We start from the raw sequence: 26,959 nt of genomic DNA on the forward strand, positions 1-26,959 counted from the left end.
TATGACCAGGGCCTGCCCTGCTGAAGAAACGGTGGGGTGATTTTTTTTTTTTTCCCTGTGTGAAGCTGAACTTGGTTAAGATTCTTCCATGTCACCATAGAATAAAAATGTCTAAAATGACAGCGTGGATGAGACGTCTCCTGCCTTGTCAGGCTGCTTTCCTCTGGTTCGCTTTGTCAAAGTCAGAAAGGGGTTAAGAAAATACAGACCTGTACCTGCACAGTACAATGTGTCTCTGGGGAAGGCGGGTGCTTGATCTGAAACCTCCACTAGAATAAAGAAGTGGGCCAACAGATGCTGCATTTCAGTAAGAGCGGGCAAGCGTCTGAGACGAGAAAGGGCTTGCTGGCTGGCTGCAGGCAAAAAAAAAAAAAAAAAACCAAAAACCAAAAAACAAAAAACCCACCTTGGAAATAGATCACGAAGATTTTCCTGTACATTGTTGCTGAGGCAAACAACATCAGAAAGCATCCTATCAGGAGGGTGGCTGACATCTCAATGGCAATACTACTCTTCTTGCAAAAACGCTCATTTTCTGGAACAGAACTCCTCATGGGATGTTCATGGTGACACATGGAAGGTACTGCTGCTCTGGCTTTTGCCTCATCTTACCACACTGAACATAGCAGAGGAGACCTGTCAAGCTGTCCCCAGGGAACCCACGATGACTTACTACAGGGCATTTATAGAGAGGCCGCCTTCCCTTGCCTTAGAAGAAAAATTGCACAAGTCTGTCCCAGTGTCAGAAAGCTTGTGAGATTAGGATGCAGGTCAGACCCACTTCCAGGAATCCCAGATCCCTGTTAACAAGGCAAAGAGAACCATTTCACTACCTGGTCCTGAGGCTGGAGCAGTCCAGCTGTTAACAGTAGGTTTATGTGCATTTCCCCCATAAAATATTCCCCTGATCACATATATAGCAGTCAAATCTCAAGAACAGCCAATATCAGAAAGTAATGGCAAAATCGCCTCGAGAAGTCTCTAAGATTCCAAATGCTTTATCTCTTCAGCCATCTTTTCTGCCAATCCCTAAAGAAACTAACTCAAAAGCCAAACACTGGGGGCAGCAAGGATTTAGAACTGGCTTCCATCAAAGGCCCATTTTATTACGAAACGGATACAAGGAAACTAATCTATCCCTGCAAAAAGCATGAAAAGTGATACAAATCTATCAGTACTGTCTGCAACATGTCTACAGGACCAGGGAGGCACTAAAGAACTGGTGACTGTCACACAGCACCTGGACACACACATGACTTCTGTTCACAGCCCGCCTAAAGTAGGGTGCAGACTGTAGTCTTCTGTACTGAGCTGAGGAACATATGTACAGGAGACGCTCTCATATGCCATCATCCTGCTCAGGTGAATAAAATCACCAGCTCGGCCATCGAGTTCCCCAAGCCAGCCTTCAATTCAGGAGTAGTCCGTGTTGAACTAAGGGTAACCCTTGGAGTGTCACAGGAGACAGCATCCTTGGACAGGCTCAGAGAGGCCCATCTAAACTTCATACACACCCGACACACCTTGTGCATGTTGTTTGTGGTCACAAAGCTTTATTTTAATCTGTTAAGTCCCCCAAAGATTAAAGTTCAAGAGCTAAGAATGAAACAAGAGTAGAAATTGTATTGTCGAAGCTGTGCAGATCCTGGTCTTTCTAACTGGCTGAAGTTGATTTCTACTGACAACAAACAGGACGGCACTGGGCTGGGGAAACCAAAGGGCCTGTGCTATTGTGGTGCTCAGATGCCTTCCCGAGGACCCATCTGGGACTCTGTCATTCAACGGGCCTTTGGTCTAAGCCGCCCGAGTGCTACCTAGTAGTCTTCACCCTTCAGAAGTCACTGAATAAAATGGTGACCCGCTCACCGGACAGTGCCTGTTGGTGGTATCTCAGTGACGCCTTGTTAAGTGATAAGCAACTTCACCTCCACTTCTTACAGAATCTCCTGTCTCCAAAACACAAAACACCCTTCGTCAAACCCCACTGGCTACTACTTTGCACGGTTAGTTCGAACGGGAGTAGCAGAAAAGTTAAGTTGGGCTAAAAACAAAGCTCTTCAGCATCTGAAGATCGTCTGGGCCATGACAAATTACCCAGTTATCTACACAAACTCTACCACACAGCCTAGCCTTGGAGAAAGTGGGCCAGTAGGAGGGGGTGGGGGAGAAGCCCGCACTGGAACGCACTGCTCGCCACCCCGCACTCTCCCGGCCACACTTTATTGCTTGTTCTGTTTCACTTTCCCCTGATCATCCACTTTCTTGATGGCTGCCTGGATGGCCTCCTGGTCGCCCAGGAACTGGTGAGGCCTAACGGCGCGCAGGTTCTCGTCCAGTTCCAGCAGAATGGGGACTCCAGTGGGCAGAGTGATGTTGATGATATCCTCGTCCGAGATACCTGTCGTGTCGGAGAGAAGAAATGGGGTGTTAGACAAACTCGGCAGGGTGTTCTGCTTAACTGTCGGGCTGCACCCTGAACTTGTCCCATAATAACTGTGAGCCCCAAAGCACGCCGAAACCACAAGGGGCACCACCAAGAAATAGAACAGAGGATGGCTTAGGCAGAGTGCTAGGTCTTGGAATTGTGTGTTTCCTTCTGAGGCAACTGATCCCTGGCTGTTTCTTATCCAAACTGAATAAAAGAAAACAGGAAACTGTCTTCTGAATGCTAGTCTTAAAATGAGGGCTTTTCATTAAGCACTGAACCTAATTCACACGATTAGAATGTGGTTGGTAGGTGGGGAGGCGATACATTTAATATTTTTTAATATAAGATAACTATGGGTACAGGAGTAGGGATGGCTGTGGTTGTAAATTTTGCTTTTTCCTAAGCACTTTCTATATTATGTGTCAATAAGTCATGTGTTTACCATCCTATGGGGAGATAAGCTATGGGGTGTGGCACTAAGAACCTAAGATTGTACATAGAATACAGCAGGGCCTGGATTCAAATCTGGATACCTGTACCTACCAAAATCTGAGTTCAAAATGCAGGGAGAAAGAGAGCCGGAGACCAAGGCATTTAAAAGGCAGCTGAAAGTGTTCACACCATCTATACTGTAAGAAGGGATGCCACGCCTTTCCAGACCTGCAGGCTCTAACCACTGGGCTCTCTTCCCCACTGATGGCAAGAAGCTAGGTGCAGTTCTGAGCAGGGGACAAGGGTTTGTCTTCACTTGGCAGTGGCAGAATAAACGATTACCAGTTAGTTATAAATGTGCCCTGCTATTCTAACTAGTCACTGGTCAAAACTGGGTGTACTAGCTGAGAATCTTGGAATCATCACCCTGGGCCCTTACTGATGGGGTAGCTCTTTATTGTCTAGGTCCAGAAGAGCCACCTAATGGCATCTATGAACAAACTGCCGCACATGCTCAGCTACAGACCCGTGGGGGAGATTCCTAACTTTAGGAAGCTGTGTTCCTTCCTGAGCCTCCAACATTCCCATATCTTAGTGACACGTTCAGTAAGATATTCATATCTACTCATTCATACTCTTCTGAAAGGGCTGTGGGTAGAAGACACAGCTTAGGTGAGAATAACACAAGAAGGAATGCAGGAGTGTTTTTCCTTCCTGTCTCTGAACCCTCTTCTAGACAGATGTTAAGCAGAACGTGGCCAACCCACTGCTGAGCCCTATAGAGCCTCTGTCCTACTCAGCAACGTCACACAAGGTTGCCACCACAGCCCGAAGCTGTAAGAGCAGAGGCACTCAGCCCGGGCACTGGCTGCTCAGTGGAGAGGTGACAGCCTTAGATTCCAAGAGCCCTCTGACACTGTCGGTGAGAAAGCGGGCTAGCTGGCTTTGCAGCAGCTGCTACATGGCTCCCCTGGAGGGGGGCTGGACATCTGGCCCCACAGCATGTGGTCCGGAGCCAGAGGACCACCGAGGGTTTGGAATCCACTGCCTCTCTTCCAGCTCCACCATCAGTGCAGACACCATACAGGAAAGTGAAATTACTCACACAATCCTAATCACAGCAGCAGCATCAGAATGGATTTTCGCCAGTGAATTAAAACTGGAACTCTGATGATGTAAGAGCATATAATTTGAATTATCCCTATTCAAAGGAATCCTACATTCATGGACTGAAAGACTTAATATTAGGATGGTGGCTCAGTCTTTAAAGTGCTTCCCATGAAAGATGACAACCTGAGTTTGAATCACACCAACACTGCAGACGGCAGTGTGTCTGTGATGTCAGGGATAGAAACAAGCTGACCCCCGAGGCCACCTTAACTGCTGAGTTCCAAGTTCAGTGAGACACTGCATCAGAAAATAAGGTGCTAGAGAAAAGAGGAAGACAGCTCAAGTTGACCTCTAGCTATTACACACACACACACACACACACACACACACACACACACACACACACCAGTTTTTCCTAGGTTAATCTATAGACCCAACACAATCCCTAACAAAACTTCAGCTCTTTCTGCAAAAATCGATACAGTCTCAAAATTCACAGGGAAACCCAGAGCACTCTCACGAGAGTGAAGGAATTCCAGTTTCAGCTCTCAAAACTTCCTATGAAGGTCCAGGACTCAGGAGAGTGCAGACCTTGCAGATGCTACACGGCTACGGGCAATGGATCACCAGGAGAGAAGTGAGAACAAAATCGGCCTTCACATTTTCAATCAACTGATGACCAGCAGATGTACTGAGGTCTTCTCAGCAGGACACGCACACACAGAGACACGGGGAGGAGCCAAACCCTCCTGACCCTGAATTAGACAACACGAAAGCACAGCAGCAGCAGAGAAGGAAGATGAAATCTGTATATAAAATCACCAGGTTCAAAGGGCACCGTCGTGAGGATACCCAGAGAGTAGGACAATTTTATTGATTTTTACAAAAATCATAGGGACATGTTAGAACCCCTGTGCCTCAAAATTGAGACAGTGTCCAGGGAGGGAGCTGGCCCAGTGGTTAAGAGCACTTACTGCCCTTTCAAGTTCCTGTTCCCAGCACTCACAACCATCTGCTACCCCAGCCTGAGGGGACCCAACATCTCCGGCCTCCCTCAGCACACATGTGGGCTGGGATTGTGGGACAGCGCTTGCCTAGGACGCACAGGGATTCCATCCTCAGCACTACCAAGAGGATGACTTTTAGAAAAAAGATCTCCATGAGAAAGATGAGTGAGGGAGTAAAATAACAGACTAAGGATCTGAGCCGACGTTTCTCAAAAAATAAAGCATCCGAGAGCACCGGAGAGGACTGCCGGCAGCTTTGCTCTTCCCGGAGAGGCAGTTCCAGTCCAAGAGATACACGTTCATGTCAGTGAGATGACCGCAGTAAAAAGTCAGATGGTCAACAAGCATCATAAGGAGGTAGAGGAGTTATAACTATGATGCTGTATGAAATCAGGCCAGAAGGCTGTAGCTTCTTTGGAAAACAGCCTGACAATACCTCAGGCATATGCCTAAGAGAAATGTAGCATATGTCCATATCAAAAGTTATATATAAATCTCCACAGCAGAAGTACTGCTAATAGCCAAAATGTAGAAACACCTGAAATACCTACCAACTAAGGAGCAGACGGGTGTGATTGGGCAGTACAGTGGGGTATTATTTAGACAGGGATGAAGTACGGGTGTATGCTATGATAAGGAAACACTGAGGGGAGTTTAAACACTGCAGGGGAGAGAGAGCTTGCAGCAGCGCTTGCAGAAAACCCACAAGGCCTTGCTTGGGTTCAGTTCCCAACAGTAAGTAAATGGTTTCTAAGGAGCCAGTCACAAAAGACTACTTATTTTATGAATCCTTCCGCAGAAAATGTTCAGAGCAGATAAGCCCATAATGACTCAAAGTGTATTAACAGCTGCCCAGGGCTGGGAGAAGGAAACACTAGCAGTGAAGGTGTAGTTTCCTTTGGGAAAAATCAAAAGAATTTATGTTTAAATCAAGTTAAACACACCTTATATATTTTCATTTTCATTATTCCTTATAATAAAAACATTCAAAACCCTTTCTTCTAGTTTTCTTAGCAGTCCTGAACATGAGCGAGCTGTTGTAGTCCTACTATGCAACAACACAACAGAACTTCTTTCTCTGCTACAACTGTAACTTAATATCCCTTGATCAATGCCGTCCTTCCTTCCAAACGCCTTGTCAATGGATTGATGACTGGACATCAGTGACATCCATGGGACCCTCACATATGGATTCACTGTTGGGAACAAATGCATCTGCCCCAATCTAAACCTTTCCCCCTTGTCACTCCCTACGCGTTAGAGTAGAGCACCGATTCACACAGTTCCGGTGTTACAAACACTCTGAGGAATCCGAGGAAATGGACATAAACTACATACAGACATCACGCTGTCTCACGTAAGGAACTTGAACATCCATCTACAGATTTTGGTAACTTCGGGGATGTCTGGAACTGTCCTCTGTGGTTACTTAAAGACAACTAACTATACACTAAAAAACATTCTAAGGGGCAGTTACATGTGGATTTTAGCTCAGTACAGCTGTTAAAAAAAAAATACTAAGCAGATCCAAAAGGCCTTTCAAGTCTCAAGGCTCTTAAGGCTACAAACATGAAGCGTTCTTATACTCAGCCCTAAACCCTGGCCATTTGCCTCGTCCACTGCTGTTTCTAACACAGAAGTGAAAGAGATGGTTTTGAGTTTTGCTCAGCTCTGGTGACAGGCTGGGTGCTAACTGGACATCAGTCTCAATGTTCTAATAGGAAAAGGAGAAGAGCAAGTCTGTCTGAGCTTAAAACTGCTAAGCCCAGGGAGCAGATGGTCTAGAGGATCCCTGTGTGATCTTAGAAGCAAGTTAGTTCTAGGTTTGCATCAGGTAGCTGGAGCACAGAACATGGGACTCAGTGGTTTGACTTAGCTACAGCTGGAGCCAGAGGCCAAGTCCTTGCCCAAGGCTTGCTTTTATTTAAGGACTCATCCTTGTGTGGGTCCACTAAACAAAGGCCTCCAGACTATAGCGTGCCACGGAAATGTTTCCAATGAAGTTAGCATTCTATTTTAATAATGCCTCAAGCTATTCACAGAGTAAACTAATTACTTACAAATTCTTAAAATACTTAGACTGGTTACTAATCAGTCAAGGAGACCCAAGCAGCTGACATTTTAAAACAGCAAATTAAGAAAACCACAGGGAAGCCATTACTTGTTACTAAAAGTTGGCATATACCAAATGCTTCTTCCTCAGAAAGCTAAGTAAACAGAGCTCCCAAAGTTAGAACAATGCAGCACTACAACCCGACACCAAACCGGACCAGCACAAAAGATGCCACACATAACACTCTTAAATTCATCCGCTAGGACATCACACTGAAGCTAAAACGTGTAGTCAGACAGCACACCTCCTGTCTGGTAACTAGCTCAGCTTTGGATTTTTTTTTTTTCTAATCACAAGGTCTCATGTAGCCCAGGCTGACCTTAACCTCACTTTGTAGCTGAGGATGACTCAGATTTTCTGATTCTCCTTTCCACCCCAAGTGCTATGAAGACAAGCCTGCACCACCACACCCGGTTTTATGCAGTGCTGCGGGTCAAATGGCAGGGCTCCCCAAACTCTAGCAGAGTTCAGGAACGCTTTCTCGGCCCCAGGTTCTTCTCTACCTCCTTTCCATCACGGTCCCTCTGAAGCCATCTCTTTCTTATATACCTGGTGTCTTCAGCATTTAACTATGTGGGGCAGGCTTGCCTTGAACTAGAGGTTTTCTACCCTAGTCTTTGGAGAGCCTAGACTACCATAATACCTAGACCATCTTTAAATCCTGAGCAGGAGCTTCTCAGAATTCACCACAACTACCGGAAATAACGGGAGCATTTCAAATAAGAAGTAATGAAAGTTTAGAAGACCAAGTGAGTTAATCCATACCCAAAGTAAACGTAAAAAATGAATGTATTTTCTACGTGCAGGAGTAACTTCACAAAAGAAGTTCGTACCTGCCAACACGCCCGTAAGGCACTGTACCAAACTAGGCCACGGGACACTGTACAGCCACCACGACGCTCCATCCACTGCCTTCTGGGAGAAGCACTTGTGTCTGCCAGGATTCTGAGTTCTTTGAGAATGAGAACTCTGCTCCGGGACTCCAGCTCTTCAAGCAGAAATAGAATGTTGTGTGTGCATCTGTGAGCAGCGCGTGTGTGGGTTGCCTGCTAGGAGGCAGGAAATGTGGGGATGCATGGTCTGCCACATACATTAGGGATGTCACAACTGGGACACCAAACAGAAACTAAAACGTGTAGTCAGGTATCACACCTCCTGTCTGGTAACTAACCCAGCTGTGGATTTTTTTACATGTGATTGCGGGTTCTAAGGAATAAGGCTTATAGATTCCACAGCGTAAAGCTTTTGCATAAGAACACTCCAAGGAAGGTCTTGTCAGATGTGCATTTTGGGGGACATTTCTGAAAGACTAGAAGAGATACATAAGAGCGACAGGAGGCAGAACCTGTGTGCCTCACTCATTCACAGTATTCCAGCCCCTGGTCCAAATAAACGCAGGACTTGAATCACTGGCCCCTGGGCATACAGCTGTATGGAATGGACTCTAACTTTCTTGCCATTCAAGTCTAGTCTTTATTGTTGAAGCCTTGATTAAGCACTTTTCTCATTATGAACTGAGCAAGAAAAGGGGTGGGTGGGGACTAGGGGGTGCATTTAAACAGTTCCTGGCCTGGAATAAAAGTTGTTTATACCTAGTGCTGATCAAGCCAACAGCACAAAGTAAATGTGTTTTGTGTGTTCTTTGGCTTTTCTCTAAACTGCCCACAAATCTTTTATCAGCAGGAAATGGGAAAAGAAGCATTCAGGGACATAGAAGGATTTGCTAAAGGCCAAACGGAAAGCCCATATTTTGGGATTAAAAAACAAAAAAGTAAAAACAAAGCCCAGCTCCAGTGAGAGTTGACTGTGAGACCCCGCCCACCCCTTCATCCCCTCCCTGTTGGATTTATGGGACAAGAACTTTGTATTCTTCCATTACTGGTAAGAGCCAAAAGAAGAGACTCTGCTTTACAGGTAACCATACAAGGAAATTTAATTTTAGGTTTTTAAAATGTTAGTTTCATATACATACAATTAAAAGATGCCCCCAGGGAACCAGAGAAAACAGGGTATTAAATACGATAAACCCATGGCAGAGTAACAGCTGCTGATTTAAAATAAAATGAGAGAGGAATGTAGTTACCTTTCAATTTTAGTTAACTTTTAATTAACCATAACTTAACGAAATTTATTCACCTAAATAATTTATAATTTAAATAGTGTATTCAAATAATTATAATTTCATTCATTTGGTTAAACTATAGTTAAAATCTTATGCTACTTAGAAATAAAGGCTACTACACTACAGATCTTGTAGGTTTACATACAAGGAAGCTCAACTCTACCACTAAGCAATTATTTGTCTCTCAGGAAAGAGGGCTAGAACTCTTCGATTCTGAAAATATCATACTAAATGCCAAAGGTGACAAACACCTCAGCCACCATCAGCAGCCAGTTCTAGCTGACCTTTCCTCCCCTTTCTCTCATTTCACGTCACCTTGTCTCTGACTTGCTGTGTGTGCAGCTGCACACACTTCTCCAGGGACAGAGTCCAAGTCTTACACAAATTTCTTGCTGCCACTCTTTCTTACCCCAGTCTTGCAGCTGCCTAATCCTGTGCTTAAACCCAGACTAAACAATCCACTTCCTCAGGCAAGGTGCAGACCACATCCAACACTCAGTTTAGGGCCTCGGCTTTTCCTTCAGTGTGGACCGGCAGGAAACAAACAGGAAGTGACCATGCCAACCACAAGAAAAAGAAACACACCCCTGTCTGGAACTGTGCAGAACGGGTTGCTTTTAGCTCTCCCGCTGGCACTGAAAGTCCTCTTGCAGCTCTGTAAGAAGCGTAACTGAGCTTGTCGGGGGTGAGATCTGCCTTAACCTGGACTCACTGACAAAAGCGTAGGTAATTACTTATGGTTCCAAAACCCAGTGAAGTAGTCCCGGGAGGAACTTTCTTACTATATAATATCCCACGCCTCATTTGTCTTCTGAGAGTATCAAGCATTCTCAGATTTAAAGTAAAGTGATCTCAAGATTACGTACAAGTCAAGCTACTGTAGAAATAAGTTACTTGGCAGGGCAGGTTACAGGGCAGGCTCATCAGACAGGGAGCCAGACGTAGATGTTGCTACAAGGCTACTGAAGTGCTGATCCTTGGGTAAGAATGTTAGCTAACTTCCAACCAATAACACTGTCTTAACTGTATTGCTGACACAATACACTCCGAGTTCATAACCTACTTCTAGAATAGATGATGTCAGAAGTTCGAGCACGCATGTGTGCATGCGTGTGTATGTGTGTATGTGTGCATGTGTGCATGCACGTGGGGGAAGAACAGATGAAAGTGTAAGGCTATGGAATATGGTGGTAAGAGGTCACAGGTCTGGGATTGAAAGGCCATTAGAAGGCTTCACAATCTGAACAAGTAATACTCACCAGCAGGACTAACAAAATATAAGGCTGGGCTAGGGTGTGGCTCAGTGGCAGGACGCTTGTCTAGAAAGTGTGAGGTTCTTGGGTCAATCATAAAACACCCTAAGAACAGAACCATGAACAGACTCTTCCAGCAGCTGTAGGCACTCAGACCTTTCTAGGCAAAACTTAACGGTGCTGGATGGTAGATGTTTAAATGTTAATGTCGTGGAAACGGTGCCTCAGAAGAGACCTGCTTTATTCAGTGTAGTCAGTGAAGTGCCCTTAATTGGGACCTTAGTTTGTGTTCCACAGATGATGGTCATCTGAGTGTGATTCAGTCCCAGCAGCCCTAGTTTGCCAGCATGTCCTACAGCCACATGCATGGGCTGAGGCGGCACACAACAGGCTCTGCCAAGTTTTCCTCACTTAGCATGATGTAACGAAGACATAACGGACTCATCCATGGTACTGGGGTAGGAAAAGCTTGCTTGTTTTCATTAAAGCAGCTCGCTGAGCTTACTGACCAGTGATTGATCCCACAAAATAAAGAAATAGGACATGGAGACAGTAAACAACAGAACACAACCCCATACTGAACTACTGCTTTCCAAGGAGCTTAAAGCCACATTCAGGTTTCTACATGAAACAAGATATCTATGTAAAATGTCTAGACTATGCTTGGCAGGAAGCACAAGCTCAAAAAAAAAAAAAAAAAAAAAAAGAGGAAAAAAAGGTCTCTGTACAGCTGTGCTAGGGTGTGCCATTCACAGACCAGTGTTACAATGGCAGCAATAATTAAAGACTCATTTCCTTGTATTAAGTTACCTTTTTAAAAAATGCTTTACCTGCTAGGGATGCTCCTGACACTGCTGCTGACACTATAATGTTCTGAATAAAGAATACACAAGGAAAGAGCTATTTTTCAGGGGGAATAGGTTAAAATGAAACAATTCTGCTTGCAGTCCTGTTTAGAAGTTGAGTAAGTTGGATTTTGGGGCAGAGTTGACAATTCTGACTGAAGATTGGGGTCATCATGGCCAAGCCATGCAAGGCCTTCCTGGGTGTTTTATACTACACTGGGTCCTGGTTCTAAGGACAGCCAGGCTCTGACTGCAGTAACGCCATGGCACCAAATACATGAGAAGAAAACAAAGCGCCCTAAGAATCATCACAGCTGAAGCACACAGACGCTGCCCCTGTAGACAGAGCATCGGTGAAGGTTGTGTGCAGACTGAAGAACAATATTGCAGTTACTTAACAGGAGTCACTGCCATTCCCATCTCTGAGTTAGTTCTTAAACAGTTGAGAAAGTAGCTTTATAATTGGTAGCACGCTTTCTGCTAGCCAAGCCACTTAAAGACTACACAGGGAAAACTCCCCAAGTCCTTAGAAGCCCCTATTTTATAGGGGAAATTTTTATATAAATATTTATTCCTATAGAAAGCATAAGTTGGAATCAGATGCATCTTCAACAAACACTTTTGCCTTCTTTGTTTTTAAATCAATGTAAGTTTGGCAACTCTTGTGTTTACAGGAAGTATGCATTTCAAAGACTGTCAATTCTAATGAATTCTAGGTAGTCACTAAGTCTAAAGAAAGCATCCATACAGGAAAATGACTTGGTAATTTATTGGCTGATCTGTGGTACCTCCAGAAATAAAAGGTGATAGTAATTATATCAAGATAATTAGTAAACACCCAAAATGGATCTTGTGGGGCAAACAACTACAGAACGTAAACTGGCAATGTGGTGAGTTCTCATAATAAACACACACACTGTACACTCTGATTACTTAGAGAAGATGGGGTGCCTCAACTCCCTACACCCTCCAAGCAGAGGAAGTCATTCTAGTTTTTAGAGCAAAGGTAGCGTCTAAAGTCAATGAAATGTGCTATCAAATAGCACATAGAACCCTATGAACGTAACCTGCTGAAGATTCCACATACAAGTAAACAGGCTTAAGGTTGGCGTTCCTGTGTTGGTGAGTGAATTCTGAGATGCTGAAATCTCATCAAATGAGCAAAGATGATGTAGAAGAAACAGTATCTATCCTTCAGTACACCATTTCTTTAGATCCTGGGAAGACAGCCATGCTTAATTCTTCCTTGTGTGTTTTAAACCAATGCTGCAGTGAAACCCTATAATGCTACACACAGAGTCATTGTACATTTGAATTGAATTAATTTTGTTACTGTTGTACACTCAGAAACCTTTTAGTGCTCTCAGATGCTCTACAGCCTTACCTTGTTACAGGGTCCTGTCATGATTCAAGTGCCTAGGAAGCAGTGTGAACACTTGGATTTTAATTTCAATAGGTAGGTAAAGACAAGTAGAGATGAGCGTTTTGAGCACCCCCAAAACAGATAACTATTTTATGAAATAAACCAGCCTATTTCACACACATGAAATAACTTCATGTTAGGTAGGCAGTCCACAACCTGGAGAGGCCTGGTAACATCAAAGAACTCAATGAATCTTAACAGTGGTTCCAACAGGGGCTACTTCAGGCCAAAAAGGAAAATCTCAAAGGATAGGCAAGAGCCAAAGCCAAAGGCTCCTTTTTATTTTCCTATGGTCAGAATTCAATCAGTGTATCCACTCCACTGTTGCCTGGGTTACGGACTGATGTCTACCTGCATCTTCTGGCTTCTGTGCATTCCCCTAACAGGAAATCTCACTCTCCCTTGCACCAAACCTCCCATTCTTATTCTCTACACCCTTTATACCTGTTCCCTTTCCCCCAAGACGTCTTCTACCCTCTGCCTTTCTCATGATCCCAGACTTCCTATGTCAGTCTTTACGTCTCATCCTAACTCCATTACCTTAGATCAGAACCACAAAATAAAACCATTTTCTAGATTTATCTACAGTGCTAAGGGCTGAAGTTATAATAAGATCATTTCGGTTTTGTTAGCTTCTGAAAGCCCACTGAATCCTATATTCCTATATGGCCGACCTTTAGGAAGGCATTCCGGAGTGTGTGGCCTAAAGCTTGGGGAGAAAGCCCTGGAAGCCCTTTGCTGTCTGTTTTTGTCGTTCTGATTTTATATTCATTATCTATATATGCCTGTGTTATTATCACTTTCACATACTTGCCCTAAGTCATTCTTCATTAAACATACCCTTTCTGCTTTTAATGCACTGTGTTTTATAGCATTAGTAAAATATAATTCACATATAAGCTACCCATTTAAAGTGTACATTTCAATGGCTTTTCATACACATGCAGGGTTGTGCTGCCAACAATTACAATCAATTTTAGAAAAGTCTCATCACCGAATAAGCAACTCAGGATCAAGTCACTCCCACTGGCCCTCCCAGACTCCAGGCATCCCCAGGCTGATCAACAGGCACATGTTCTGAGTTCTGACTCTCGATTTACACCTATTCTGGACGTTGTCTAAAAGATCCATTTTTATTTATGTGTATGCGTGTGTGGCTGCATTGAGTGTATGACACACGTGTGTGGGTGCCCTCAGAAGCCAAAAGCAGTATCCCATCCCTTAGAATTGAAATTATAGGTTACATAGGTGCTGGGAGATAAACCTGGGTCCTCTGGAAGAGCAGGAAGTACTCTTCATCTCTCCAGCCTCTCTTCTGGACATTCTATAAAGAATCCTTTGTGCCTAGCTTTCCCACAATGGAATGATCTCAGCATTCATCCATTTCAGCACATACGGCACATCATTCCTTATCACTGCCAAAAAAAATAAACTGCTTTGTGGCAGAGAACATTTAATTTGCCCGTTCATTAGTTGGACAGTTTCGTTGTTCTACCTTATTTTGGCTATTAACTGTTATTAAAGGTTGTAAAGAAATTTTAGTGTGGAAATTTTCATTTCTCTTGGGTGTTGACTGAACTGTGTTCCTGGAGAGACACGGGGGGAGGGGGGGTTGAAACTTCAACCTCCAGGACCTTAGAATGTGGCCTTATTTGAAAATCAGGTCTTTAAAAGAAATAATCGAGTTAAAATGAGGTCAGTAGGACAGACTTCATCTTAATAATATATATCGATGTCTCTAGAACATAAAGACATTTGAACAAGGACCCCTAACCCCACAGGTTCCATGGGGTGAGGACAGGAATGGTGGTCTACAAACCCAGGGAATACCAAAGACTGCCAGCAACTACCAGTACCTGGAGGTGCAAAGCTGGAGGTACGGCTAGCCCTGCCTACCCCTCAAATGTATGACTTCTAGGTTCAGGAAGTGATTTTCTGTTGTTGTAGGCGCCCTGCTCTGGGCATTTCATAGCTACAAGTGTGAATGTGGGCATGGGGCGGCTGGGTGTTGAGTGGAGTGCTCTGAACCCCTTTAGAAAACTGCACATTCTTTTTCAAAGCACATTACACTGCTTGACTGGATCATTTTTTTCAATAAATTATTAATTCATTTAAAACTTCCCTTAATCATAGACAAGTTTTTTTGTTTTAGTTTTTTGTCGTTTTTGAGACTGGGCTTCTCTGTATAGCTCCGGTTGTCCTGAACTTGCTCTGTTGATCAGGCTGGTCTGCCTCTGCCTCCTAAGTGCTGGGATCAAAGGCATACACCACTGCCACCCAGCATGTGGACTTTTTTTAAAGGTCTAATTTCATCTCTAACATATTTTCCCTTTATCTCTCCCATAGTGATTGCCTCTTTTACCACCAATGGTGAGACATTTTCCTAGCTCCCTTGCAAAGATCGCTCACGAACAGTAAATCATTAACGGGCCGCTGTGGGTAGGAGGTGGGGTGGGCACATCTGGGGCTACAGAAACATCTTAAAGAGATATAACCTTGTAGACAGGTGAGGAGTAAATGGTACCAACAGCAGGAAACTTCTTTCATTAGGGCTCATTCAGCTAAGAGAAAAGAAGCCCCATGAAGGAGAGTAGTACTTTCTTTGGGGAAGGAAGCCTGACCAAAACATAAATTCCATCCCTGTAAAAGGGGCTGCGTAGAATATGAATTCTGTCAGAAACATTGAAATTTTAAATTTCAATTTGTTTTCCTAACAGGACCCTCAACTCTTTTAAACAATAAATAATTGTAGTCTGTTAATGGTGCAGTTATACATAATTTAACCACATTTTGATTTTCCTGAACAATTAAAAATAGAATCGTGTATATACTTGAGTAAATAAATTATAAACAGACACAAAAGGATAAGCACCAAGTGATTCAATAAATTTAGTAATAGCTAATAGAGGTTGTAAATTCTAGATCTCTTCATGACGAGTGGGCGTCGGGTATCCAAGTGATCACCAAGTGATCAATCGGGTCTAGATAACACGTGCCATAACAATTAGGGCAAAATAGCCATCTGGAAAATGTTCACCGTGGCACCTCCCAGAGACCGCATCGGTCTGTGGTCAGCCACCATGTCCGCCACCTCACAGGGCTTCAGCCTTTCTGAGCCTGCAGGAAGACACGGTGCACAACCGTCAAAGGAACAGCGGTGGGTGTGAGGAACACCACTAGCACCCCAGAATGGTGAGCTCAGAGTCCTTGTTTTTAGAACACAACGTCAAGTGGCTGAAATGAAATGGAGGCTCCTGGTCTTCTCCGAGCCTTTAGCAGAGATACGGAAACAAGCCACTTGTTTGATTTTCCTCCCCTCTAACGTTCTCACAGCAGTGACTCAGCCTGGTCTGGAAACCTGGAAGCAAAGAACTGCTCAGGAAATCCACGGCTGAAAACACAGCCGCGATCTCTTGAAATGGGAAGGAAAAAAACGGACGAAACTGGATTCTAGACAATTTACCTGAAAGGCTCAAATAAACTTGTAAAATTGCTTCCTCAGCCTCTCCGCATCACAGCAGAAGGCACGTGACCCTCAGATCAGAGCTCTCTCAAGTGCAGAGCCCCAGAGCAGCAGCCATCACTGTGACTGCTCAGAAATGCAAGGTCTTAACTGGAACGCCTGACTCTGAAACCCCACCCCCCCCCCAACTCTGTCACACTGACCTTCCCCCATGAGTGATACATGGTGGTGTCTGAAAACCTGCTTCAGCCACCACAAGCACCATGGACTACAGGAGTTTTGGTTTCTAGAACAATGGCTTCTTAGCTATGAAGTGACGGGGTAGCACACTGTAGCTCAATTTCTAGAGTAAGACCCAACCACACTCAGCAAGCTCTGAAGCGGGACAGAAAACCAGTACCTTCCAGATGTTTCAGGAGAGCTCTACTGCTATTCCCGTGAGCAGATATCAGAATGGTCTTGCCCTTTAGTATTTCCGGAGAAATCCTTTCCTTCCAGTAGGGAAGAAGTCTCTCCAGCACATCCTTCAAGCTTTCTGAACGTGGCAGTTGATCCAAGGGCACATCACACACTTTGTACCTCCGGTCGCTGTAGATCTCGTGGAAGTAGGGATGAGACTCGTCAATGGGAGGTGGGGTCACGTTGTAGCTTCTCCTCCAGAGCCTTACCTGCTCTTCACCGTGATTCAAAGCCATTTTCTCCCGGTTGAGACCGATCAGGGCTCCATAGTGACGCTCATTCAGACGCCAAGAGCTCTCCACAGGCACCCATTCCTGCCCCAGCTCTTCCAGGATCAGCCAGGCCGTGTGGATGGACCTGTTGAGGATGGATGTGAAGACGAGATCAAACTGGAAGTCGAGAGCTTTGAGCTGCCTCCCACAGTTCCGAGCCTCCTCCAGTCCTTCACTGTTAAGTTTCTGGTCCACCCAACTACAGAATCGGTTCTCCTTATTCCATTGACCCTCTCCATGTCTTAGTATAATAAGTTTGTGCTTGGACATGCTGCTGGCTGAACAGCCCCGGAGTTCTCAATGGGATGATGTTCAACGACAGAATTATATCTAGAAAGAGAAGACAAAAAAAAAAAAAATACATATCATATTGCTGCCTCAATGATGAGCCAGTAATGGAGAACAATTAATTACACAACAGCCAGTTTCTAAGATAAGCCAAAATTCCTTTGAACAGTCTGACGTCAAACAGAACGGGCGATCAAACACTTTGGCACACACCGGAACACTCCGGATAATTACAGACAGCCTCGTTGACTTAAAATTTTCTGATGGCTAGATAGCATGCTAATTGTATGACATAAAATGACAACGCTCCATTCTAATGGTGTGTTTCTACCGAAGTGGCAGTTTGTGCTTATTAAGGAGAAGACAAAGCCGAGTGAGTAATAGATCTCAAAAAGAATGCCCCGTCCTGGGAACGCCCAGCTCCCAGCAGCTGATGCTACACCGCAAGTATCCTCTCTCAGGGTGTTCCGTCTTTCCAGCTTTACCTCGTTATGGACACCGGAAAACAGGTTACCTCAATGAAGTACTACACCTATGTCATACATCTGACAGGTGGCAAACAGCACTCTGATGCTACAGGCTCACAGACATAGGGCACAGGAAGACAGTCAAACCCTATATATAAGGTATAGTTTGACATTCAAATAAAGTTATAAATGCTATAAAGTGGCCTTAACAAGAGCAACTGTAGTGGTCAAAGAAGCAGTTTTTCACCTGTTGTTGGCAGAAATAAATCCGGGTGCAAAACAAGCTATCAAATGTAAGCAGCTGAGGGTGCCGCCTGCAGAAACAGATTAACAGAAACAGGTCCTTTTGAGCGCTGCTGATAAGGCAGCCTTGCCTCCTCCTCCTCCCCAGTCCTGCAGAAATTCTACTCACATCAGCCACACACTGTAAGGAGAATCTAATACAGTTGGACAACAAGTCTAAAGCAAGTCCGAACTCCCTTATGCTGTGGTGCTTGATGCTATGTCCCCAGAGAACCTGGAGACCCGGCTGCATTAGTCTGCCTCTGAAGACTGCTTCACCGCTGACACGCTACTCGGCTGGCACTTCCCAGCTCCACCCAGGGCTTTTTTCCACACTGAGCAGCAAAGATTATATGAACACCAGGGCCTGCCTGGCTTCTGCCATTCTTGGCAACTCCCGGTAACCGGAGATGTTCTGTCCTGCTTAAGCCGTGATTCATCCACAGTTATATAACAACCAGTGACTAGTTTGGTGGACTCTGCCTTGATTGTACTCTCTTTAAAGAATTCCTAGGGATTCTGAAGGGGAAACACTTCAATAAAATAAGGCTTCAGGAGTAAGTCGCAATGATGGCTGAAGTGGTTTATAAGCAGCTGAAAGGTTACAAGAATTAGAAATCATTCTCTTTCTTGCTGAGCACTGGGCTTGGCATTTTGGTGCATATGGGCCAGAGATGCACCCAATGCCTAGAAGAACCAAGGCTCAGGGGGAAGCACCCCAAAAGGCTAGGAAACTTCAGGGCGACAGCATAGTGCTGTTCTCTCAGATTTAGGGGGCACTGAGGTGGCAAAGAGAGAAGGGGATGAAAATCATCTGGGCAGCACCTTGTCTGGTGACTGTGCCCAGGGGATACTCACATTGATAAAGTTCCAGCTTCACCTGGGAAAGATCAACCAATGAATTCATGTGGATGTGTGTAGCACACAGAGATAGACCTTTTTCTGTGTATGGTATGGGTGTTTTGTCAGTGTGTACATCTCTGGCTGGTAATGCTAAAGGCCAGAAGAAGGTGACAGATCCCCAGAGCTACAGACAATGTTAGCCACCATGCAGGTGCTAAGAATAGAAACCAGGTCCTCTGGAAGAGCATCCGGTGCTCTTAAATGCTGAACCCAAGAAATGCTTCTGCCCCAAGAAAGGTATTTTTATGTTCTTGTTTTCAAAAGTCTCTATCAGCCAAGTAATAGCTAGTTTAAGCCTACTTACTGAAAACCATATCCAATCTTGCAAATCATGTGTTTTGTTTTGTGGGTAAGAAATGAGGAGCACGCTATCAACTGTTCCTCTGCGTCAGCCTTTAACTTGGCGTGCCAAGTAAGAAGCCTCCAGGCTAAACAGTGAAGACATTTTCCTTCAAATGAAGACCAGCATCGGCTTAGCTGTGGACTTGACATTCAGAGTCGCTTAGGAGACCGGCCTCTGAGCGTGCCTGTGGGATGGTCTTGGGTGTGTAACTGAGGTTGGGGAGACTCAGCCGCTGTGGGTGGGGGCATCCCTGCCTGAGACCCAGGACTGTAAGACAACAGTGGTGCAGATACGTCACCTTGCTCTCTCTGCTCCACTGTGTGGATGGGAGTGACTGCTGCTTCACAATTTGCTTCAAGTGATGAGCTGTAATGTGGAATTGTGAGGTAAATAAATCTTTCTCCTTCAATTTGCTTTTGTGTGAGTATTTTATCACATCAATGAAAGAGAAATGAAGACAGGCATGCGGACAAAAACAGTCTTGGATTACAAACGATATCAAGGGAACCAAACAAATTGATGGCATTAGTACTCAGACACCTACCACAAGCTTCCCAGTGTTTAATCTGCTACAACTGCTTCAATAGTTTTGGAAAAAAAAAAAAAAAAAAAAAAAAAAAAAAAACCAATTTTGATTTCTTTTTACGACAGGCAGTGTAGCAGAACAGTAGGAGAACCATAAAACTATGCAAACACACCTTTTCCTTCAGTCTGACACACAGAAGGTGAACACAGGACACAACACTAAATTAGAGCATCCTTCTCAGGTAAACACAACGTTCTACTCTCTTACTTGGTACGGCTAATTTCCTACTTAACTAGCTGGCAAACGTGTGCAAAGGCACTGCTGAGTTTGTGAGCTTTAAGACATCTCTTAACATCTGTTGAAGCTGGCCTACCAAATGGTTAGCATTAGATCTGAGGGCCAGGCCTGCAAACTCTGTACCGGGAAGACTGATGTGTGCAGTGTGCAGAAGGGGCCACTGAACGGCAGGCAGTACAACAGTGCTGACGTCTGACAACTGTGTGGATGGCGACGGCAACTCTTATGAAGAGATGGAGTTCTTTTATAACCCCTGTCCTTTCTTCCTCACCGCAGGGCAGGCATGCGTGCGTGCGTGCGTGCGTGCGTGCGTGCGTGCGTGCGTGCGTGCGTGCGTGCTGTAGTCTTGGCTTGGGAATCCAGGCTTCATGGATTTCACCTCACAGTACCACCTCAGCCACTTCAGAAAACGCACTGAAACACGGGAACACTGAGGAGAGCTTAGCTTGTCACTGCTGGCGACGAGCCTCACCAGGCCAGTCTTTACAACTGAGAATAAAGCCCGCTCATCCCCACATCAAACCCATTCCCTTAGAACCTCGGGCTTCATCTTCGCTTCATCTTGTTTTGGGTAAAGCCACCACCCACCCTGCAGCTGTTCTCATGGCTGCTTTTTTAATCTCTCAGCAAGTTACACACACACACACACACACACACACACACGTATAAAGAGAGAGTTTGGAGATCCAAGCTCGGGTTTTCACATTTGCACATGGCTGCCATCTCCTGAGTCCTAGATGTTGTTTTCTTTGTCCTCTGACCATGACTGTACCTACAAATGTGTGCCTTGTCTACTGGACTGACGTGATTTCTCAAAAGATCACAACTAGTCACTTCTACATGGACACCGTCTTCTCTCAGGGCTTGGACTCTTCTTAAGCCAACTATTTCCTCAGGGGAAACCCACTAGGAGTTCAGTACTGCATTTCCTCCAGCGCTCCTACTTCACACCCTGGTCTTATCTCTACTTTATACTACCCCAGTTATCTCTGGTGTCTGTGGGGAGTGGTAGTGGTGGTAGGGATGGTAGTGGTGTTGGGGGGGTGGTAGTGGTGGTGGGGGAATGGCTGTGGGAGGGGTGGTAGTGGTGGTGGTGGGGTGGTAGTGGTGGTGGAGTGGTAGTGGTGGTGGTGGAGTGGTAGTTGTGGGGGGGGGTTGGTAGTGGTGGGGGTGGTAGTGGTGGTAGGGGGTCCTAACCACAGCATTTAATTCAGGGTGCACGTTTGAACCTTCAACTGCTATCCATGGGGTATTCCCCCACTGTGCCCATTTTACAGATGCAGAACTGAAAGTAACTCACAAAAGTAGCATAGGCTGCAAATGGCAGAACTACAGTTGAGTCTCAGTTGTCCCCGAGGATACGCCTATGCCCTAAACCATCCTGCTGCACTGACACACTGCAACCCAAGGCTCTGGCCCCCAACCTAGAAACCTCATGTTTTTTTCTCACTACTTTCAACACATTAACGTGAACCTTTCATACACTGCAAGCCAAATCCTCATCAGCCTTCCCAGCACAGTCAATTGATTCATTTGTCAAATGTGCAGAAATGCCACTTGGGCACAGCACAATGTAAGCCTGTGAAGAGAACAGGCTCCAGGCGATTTGTGCCTACAGACGCACAGTGCACTTGCTACTGTGTCACTAGCAAGTGAAAGTGACATTAGGGAGGCTCTTTATTCATAAAAGAGGAAGAGGAAGGACAAAGTATCTCTCCCTTCATGGTCATAGCATTCTTACGGTGGATTTGGAAAGATATTTAAATTTAGGTTGATATAAAAAAGAAATGGAGTTCTAGCCTAAGGTAACAGTCAGGAACAGGTGCAGAGACAACAGGAGGCCCATTCAAACTGGGGAGCTGTAAGTAGCTGGCTACTCACTCTGATTTGCCTAAAACAGTATTGCTTTATGCTTTTTTTCCCTTCCCCAACATAGTTATTACTAAGGCCCTTTTCACACCTAAGTGTCCCATTTGGAAAATTATATGGTCACTCTGTTCTAGGGCATAATCAGGAAGTAGGCGGAGACTACTCCAGAAAGATAAAACTGAATAGAGGCTCAAGGAGGACCTTGCGCCAAAGAACACAAACGCTCCTATAAACACTGAGACATCATTAAAGGCTGAACAGCACACAGGCAACATGTATACCCACAGAGAAATCCAAATATTAGCTGTGAGGGGTTTTGCAGAAAACCCTGGTGACATATAATGACAACCCGAGCCAAGAAGATGGCTGCTGAGGAGGAATAAATGTGAGAAAAATCCGAGCAGTGAAAAAAATGTTTGGGCTCTGCAGACAATATGATCCCCGTCATAATGTGTACAACTGTATGATTTTTGTCTCTGTACACAACGCATGCGTGAGTAAATGTGATGTAATTTGATGATGGCATCAAGATTAGAATCTCTCATCATTTTCATGTAATATATTGTTTTAAGTAGGCTAATTTCAACAATTGGAATGAGAAAAAAACATTCATTTATATCTTGTGGGCTATTAAAAAAAAAAAAAAAAAAAAAAAAAACAGGCCAGAAGGCTCTGGTGTGCAGATCCCTAGCTAGACTCACACTCGGATGCGCTGTTCACACCAGTGTTTCTGACCCTAACCGAGGGCCCCGTTACAGAGGGTAGTTCCAGCATTATAAAATAGCCAGCTTACAGTGGGACCCTGCCTCAAAGAAACAAAACAAGTAAAACCACCATCTGTACTCTTAGCCAGCACTGCAAAGTGCCTTGGGTCATGGAATCCCATTCAGAGTTATTTTTATTCCTCACAGAAGTAAACACTGAGCACACTGCAGTCAGAGGCCCCAGTTTGTGCTCAATCCAGTATTTAGAAGCAGGTGCCAGTAGGGGGAGCTATGGGGAAATGATTCACTGGTTAACCTCCCACAGACGTGCTCTCTCATTTGACATACCCTCTTTGTAAATCATGTTACAGTGTTTCATACAACGTGAATGTAGATTTGTTCAGAGGCAGAAGCTATCCAGTTGTCTTAGCAGTACAGGGGGGAAAAGACAGGTGACTCAGATTTTTCACCACTTATAATGAAGCTCTTTCATTATACCTTGAAATTTCATCTCTATATTCCTTATATACTATATGTTGAAATTCTAGATTATAAAACCAAAGCTTGCTTGTTTGTTTTTTCCTATAAATGCCACCATGAAGCTGTGCTTCAAACAGATTCTTTTGACAAGGCAGACAGAGGAATAGCTGACAGGTGAACGCTTGGCATGGAAACTGACTGACTGAGGGAACAAACGTGCACTTCAGAGCCTCTAAGTGCCTTCAGACCTGCAGCGCCCTTCTTGCTATTGCTCCCCCTTCTCCCCACCATAAACCACATCCATCTGCATGTTCTTCCCTCGTTCTGTTTACAGATTAACGCGGCCAGGAACAGGACTGTGCTTCCTCCTTCCCCTGGTGTTTGAAAAGTAAAGTACACCTAACACTCTTGTATTATAACTCACGAAGAGACAGATAAATCACGGTGGAAAACAGAAGCCAAAACTTTTGTCTTCCATTTTCAAAATAGCAATAGTATGCCAAGTAATATCAAATAAGGGACTTGGGACCAGAATCTCTTAAATCCAGAACTTACTCTTAAGAATTAAACATTTAAAAGCCACCTCAGAATACTGAGGTTTTCCTTAGTCCAGACCAAGCAACCTTGACTTGCCACTGTATGAGGCAGCTAACCTTATGGGAGCTGAGCTGACAGTATTTGAGGACAAGAAAGACCACTGACTTCTCTAATCAATTACAAAGGAACACTTTTGAGGCAAATGAAACCCAGTGTTTAATTCCTTAGAGTTTCAAGTATTTTAACAAGCAGCTGTTTAAATATAAACTGAGTCCTGACAGCACTTAAGAACCCATTGCTACTGCTGTCCTAAAGGTTGATATGGTAACTTTTCTATTTGTGTGTGCAGGGCTAAGAACACCTCTGCACCAGACACTCACTGCCATTCACAGGTATCTCTCACTAAAACCCTCATCCTTGACCCTTACATCTAACACACACACACACACACACACACACACACACACACACACACACACACACAGTGGGCTACAAAGAAAATAAATTACAGCAGGTACAGCAGCTCTCTTTACATGAATGAGGTACACGTGTGTAGCAGTGAGATCTGACTTTGCCGGAGCTTCAGTACTTGCTACAGCCTGCTTGGAATCAACAGGGTGTGCAACACCCACTCAAGATTCCTCTTTTCTATCTCCAGTTACTTCCCTAGGGTGGTAGGCTTGTCAGTATAAACTGTGTCCATCAAATCTCAAAAGCTCAAGGTTAAAAGGCTCACGGTGATGCACAGTTTAGCAGCGTGGTAACAGTTTGATAATGAATACATTAAAGTCTTTGGACACCAAGTTCTGTGTCCATAAATATAACAGAAGCATCACTCTCTTAGGGAACATTAAATGAATTGTGGTGACGAGCTCTAGCAAACAGTGAGAGGCAGAAAGGACGTGGCTTTAATTCACTCATGAAGACTGGTGTAGACCACAAGCCCATCAGATTCTACTGGGCTGATGATACGGATAGACATGAGATCTAGGAAAAGGTTAATCAGGAGACTTAAGAGGAAGGAAGCAAACTGCGATCAAATGTGGGTGAAAGGGACGGTGGAGTGAATCAGGCAGTCCTAGGGGCACATCAAATACTATCAGTGTGCAGCCCAAATGCATCAGTGAAGAGGTCGATGTTAAACTCACATGCTAAAGTAGTTTATCGCCATATCTTTTTCATGTAAGGGTTCTATTATTGACATCTTTGGATCCAGGGTCTCGAGGTGTAGCCCAGGCTGGCCACGGTCTTACAGCAATCCTCTAGCCTCAACCTCCTAAGTCCGGGGATTACAGGAGTATGGCACCATACTCAGATACCAGTACCTTTGTTCTCTCCATAGATCACCTCACACTTGATTTCAATTCCAAGAACGTCCAGGAAGCCACTAGTGCAAGCATGTTGTGCCCTCTGTTCTCCAGACATACAAAGTGAACACGTGGATGCTGAATTTAGATGGATCAACAACTCATTAAAGTGAAACAGCCCTATTAATCTCAACAAACCATAAAAGGTAATAATGGAAAGAAACTAAACATAAAATAGCCAAATACTAATAATAGTTGCCTCCAAGTAATGAGATTAAAGATGACATTTTGGTTTTTTGCTATGTTAGATTTCTATACTCTCCTTCTTTCCTTTTACAATGATCTGCTTGGTTTGGTTCAGGTTAAATATGGACACAAAAGAATATGTCCTTGAGGCTGGGCACTTTTATTTGCTACAGATTTTATGCAGAGATCAACACACCAAGATCTTCTTTGTAGATTTGAAAGTGAAAACTGTCTAATAATCTTTATTTTTATGTTGAGTTTAATAAAGGTATGGGCCTTAGAAATATAATTTCTGCTTTTCTAAAAGATGTGGAAACTGGGCTGGAGAGATGGCTCAGTGGTTAGGAGCACTTGCTGTTCTTCCAGAGGACCTGGGTTCCCTTCACAGCACCTACATGGTGGCTCACAACCATCTGCTCAGTTCCAGAGGGTCCCACACCCTCTTCTGGTCTCCATGGACACTAGGCGAACACGGAGTACACATACACACATTCAGGCAAAAAGCTCATACACATAAAAAAATTAGTATGAAAATTAAGTCAGCGTTTGCTTATGATCACTAAAACAGTAACAACTTCTGGACTAAAGCGGGTGTGTCAGGGCTTCTTCTTCCTCACTGTTCTCTCACTATGCCATTCATTGTGCTTAGATGTTTTAAAATTCCAACTCCACTCTGGGAGTATCTGTAGTTTGTGATATAACATACCAACTGGAAGATGGGTAAAACCTAGCACTGAACTCGGGGAGAGTTTTCCAGACAAACTGACAAGACTTCTTTTATTATAGAAACTTTTGTTCCTACTGATGAAATGTAACCGTTTGCTTTTTTCTTTCCAAAGGAGTCGGAATTCTATTAGTCAATATTCTAGAACCATCCCCTAAATCACAAGCTATAAATCCTTCCTCATTTAGAAGATAGGGGGCTATAACAGTCTAATAGTAAACTTCATTACGATTTTGCATCTCTTTTGACTGAAATACTTGTTCCTCTCCCTTAGAACAAAAAGAAATTACACTTTACGTCCATGGTGGTGGTCATGTGTGTGTGTGTGTGTGTGTGTGTGTGTGTGTGTGTGTGTGTGTGACCTGTAATATGGCTTCTGGGATTCCTGAATATGCAACCTCTTTGCCTTCCATGACATTTCCCCTCTTCCACGTATTGACCAACACTTTCAGGATACAGGTCTGCCTTCACCCTACATACAGTGCAGAGCCCTGCTTCCTTCCAGGAATCTGCTAGCGAAGACAATTTGCCACACCTGAGCCATCCAGGAGGCAGAGTTCAACTTTGCTAAGCCACCATCACTACACCGCTGGGTTCACACACACCATCCCACAAGCTGACAGAACTCACTGTCCCTGAGAGATGCACTCCGAGAAAGGGGCAGCTGAGACCTGGTGTGTCCGCGAGGGTCCCCGCTTCAAGCAGGCATCCAGTTTCCACCACACACTAAAGCCCGGCAGGGTAACAACCGGCCTTCTCACGATAGAACACCAAGCCACTTAAGAAAGACAATTCTCACAGCTGTAACAATTACAACGAAGCCACTCACCTGCAAGGTAACCACCAGTAGCAGCCAGTCCTCAGCGACGCTGTGCTGCAGGCACCATGGAGAATTCATCGCTACCGCCGGCATCGACGCTCTTTTGTAGCCCATAAGCCAGAACGGGCAGGACCGATGGCGCTGCTTATTGGAAGACCGCGTTGTCGTTCATTCATGGCCCCGCCCTCTGGCCGGCGATCGGCCCGCGGTTCTTTCCGGTTTCTCAAATCCCTCGGGTA

The 26,959-nt window shown here is 44.6% G+C and overlaps 1 protein-coding gene across 3 annotated transcripts; it reads right to left on the reverse strand.

The window, feature by feature from the left end:
* Nucleotides 1–26,847, reverse strand: BPGM (bisphosphoglycerate mutase). Of its 3 annotated transcripts, XM_080932535.1 has the most exons (4): nt 18,095–18,279; nt 17,930–17,996; nt 16,597–17,257; nt 1–2,398 (listed from the first exon to the last, which is right to left on the reverse strand). In XM_080932535.1, the coding sequence occupies exons 3-4, from the start codon at nt 17,195–17,197 to the stop codon at nt 2,220–2,222; spliced, it is 780 nt and encodes a 259-aa protein (XP_080788661.1). In that variant the 5' UTR covers nt 17,198–17,257; nt 17,930–17,996; nt 18,095–18,279; the 3' UTR covers nt 1–2,219. The 3 variants fall into 3 exon arrangements, with proteins under 3 accessions (XP_080788661.1, XP_080788662.1, XP_080788663.1); XM_080932536.1 differs by lacking the exons at nt 17,930–17,996; nt 18,095–18,279 and adding an exon at nt 26,730–26,847; XM_080932537.1 differs by lacking the exon at nt 17,930–17,996.
* Nucleotides 26,848–26,959: the final 112 nt, after the last annotated feature.

The sequence above is a fragment of the Micromys minutus genome (genome assembly GCF_963924665.1).
Source record: "Micromys minutus genome assembly, chromosome: 18".
Taxonomy (NCBI): domain Eukaryota; kingdom Metazoa; phylum Chordata; class Mammalia; order Rodentia; family Muridae; genus Micromys; species Micromys minutus.

What these genes read in the sequence shown, in the direction of transcription:
- BPGM (XM_080932536.1), bottom strand. Translation starts at nt 17,197, where the DNA reads ATGTCCAAGCACAAACTTATTATACTAAGACATGGAGAGGGTCAATGG. An exon ending in TCTCCTGAAACATCTGGAAG is followed by an intron (nt 2,399 to 16,596) that starts GTACTGGTTTTC and finishes CCGACACGACAG; the next exon opens with GTATCTCGGACGAGGATATC.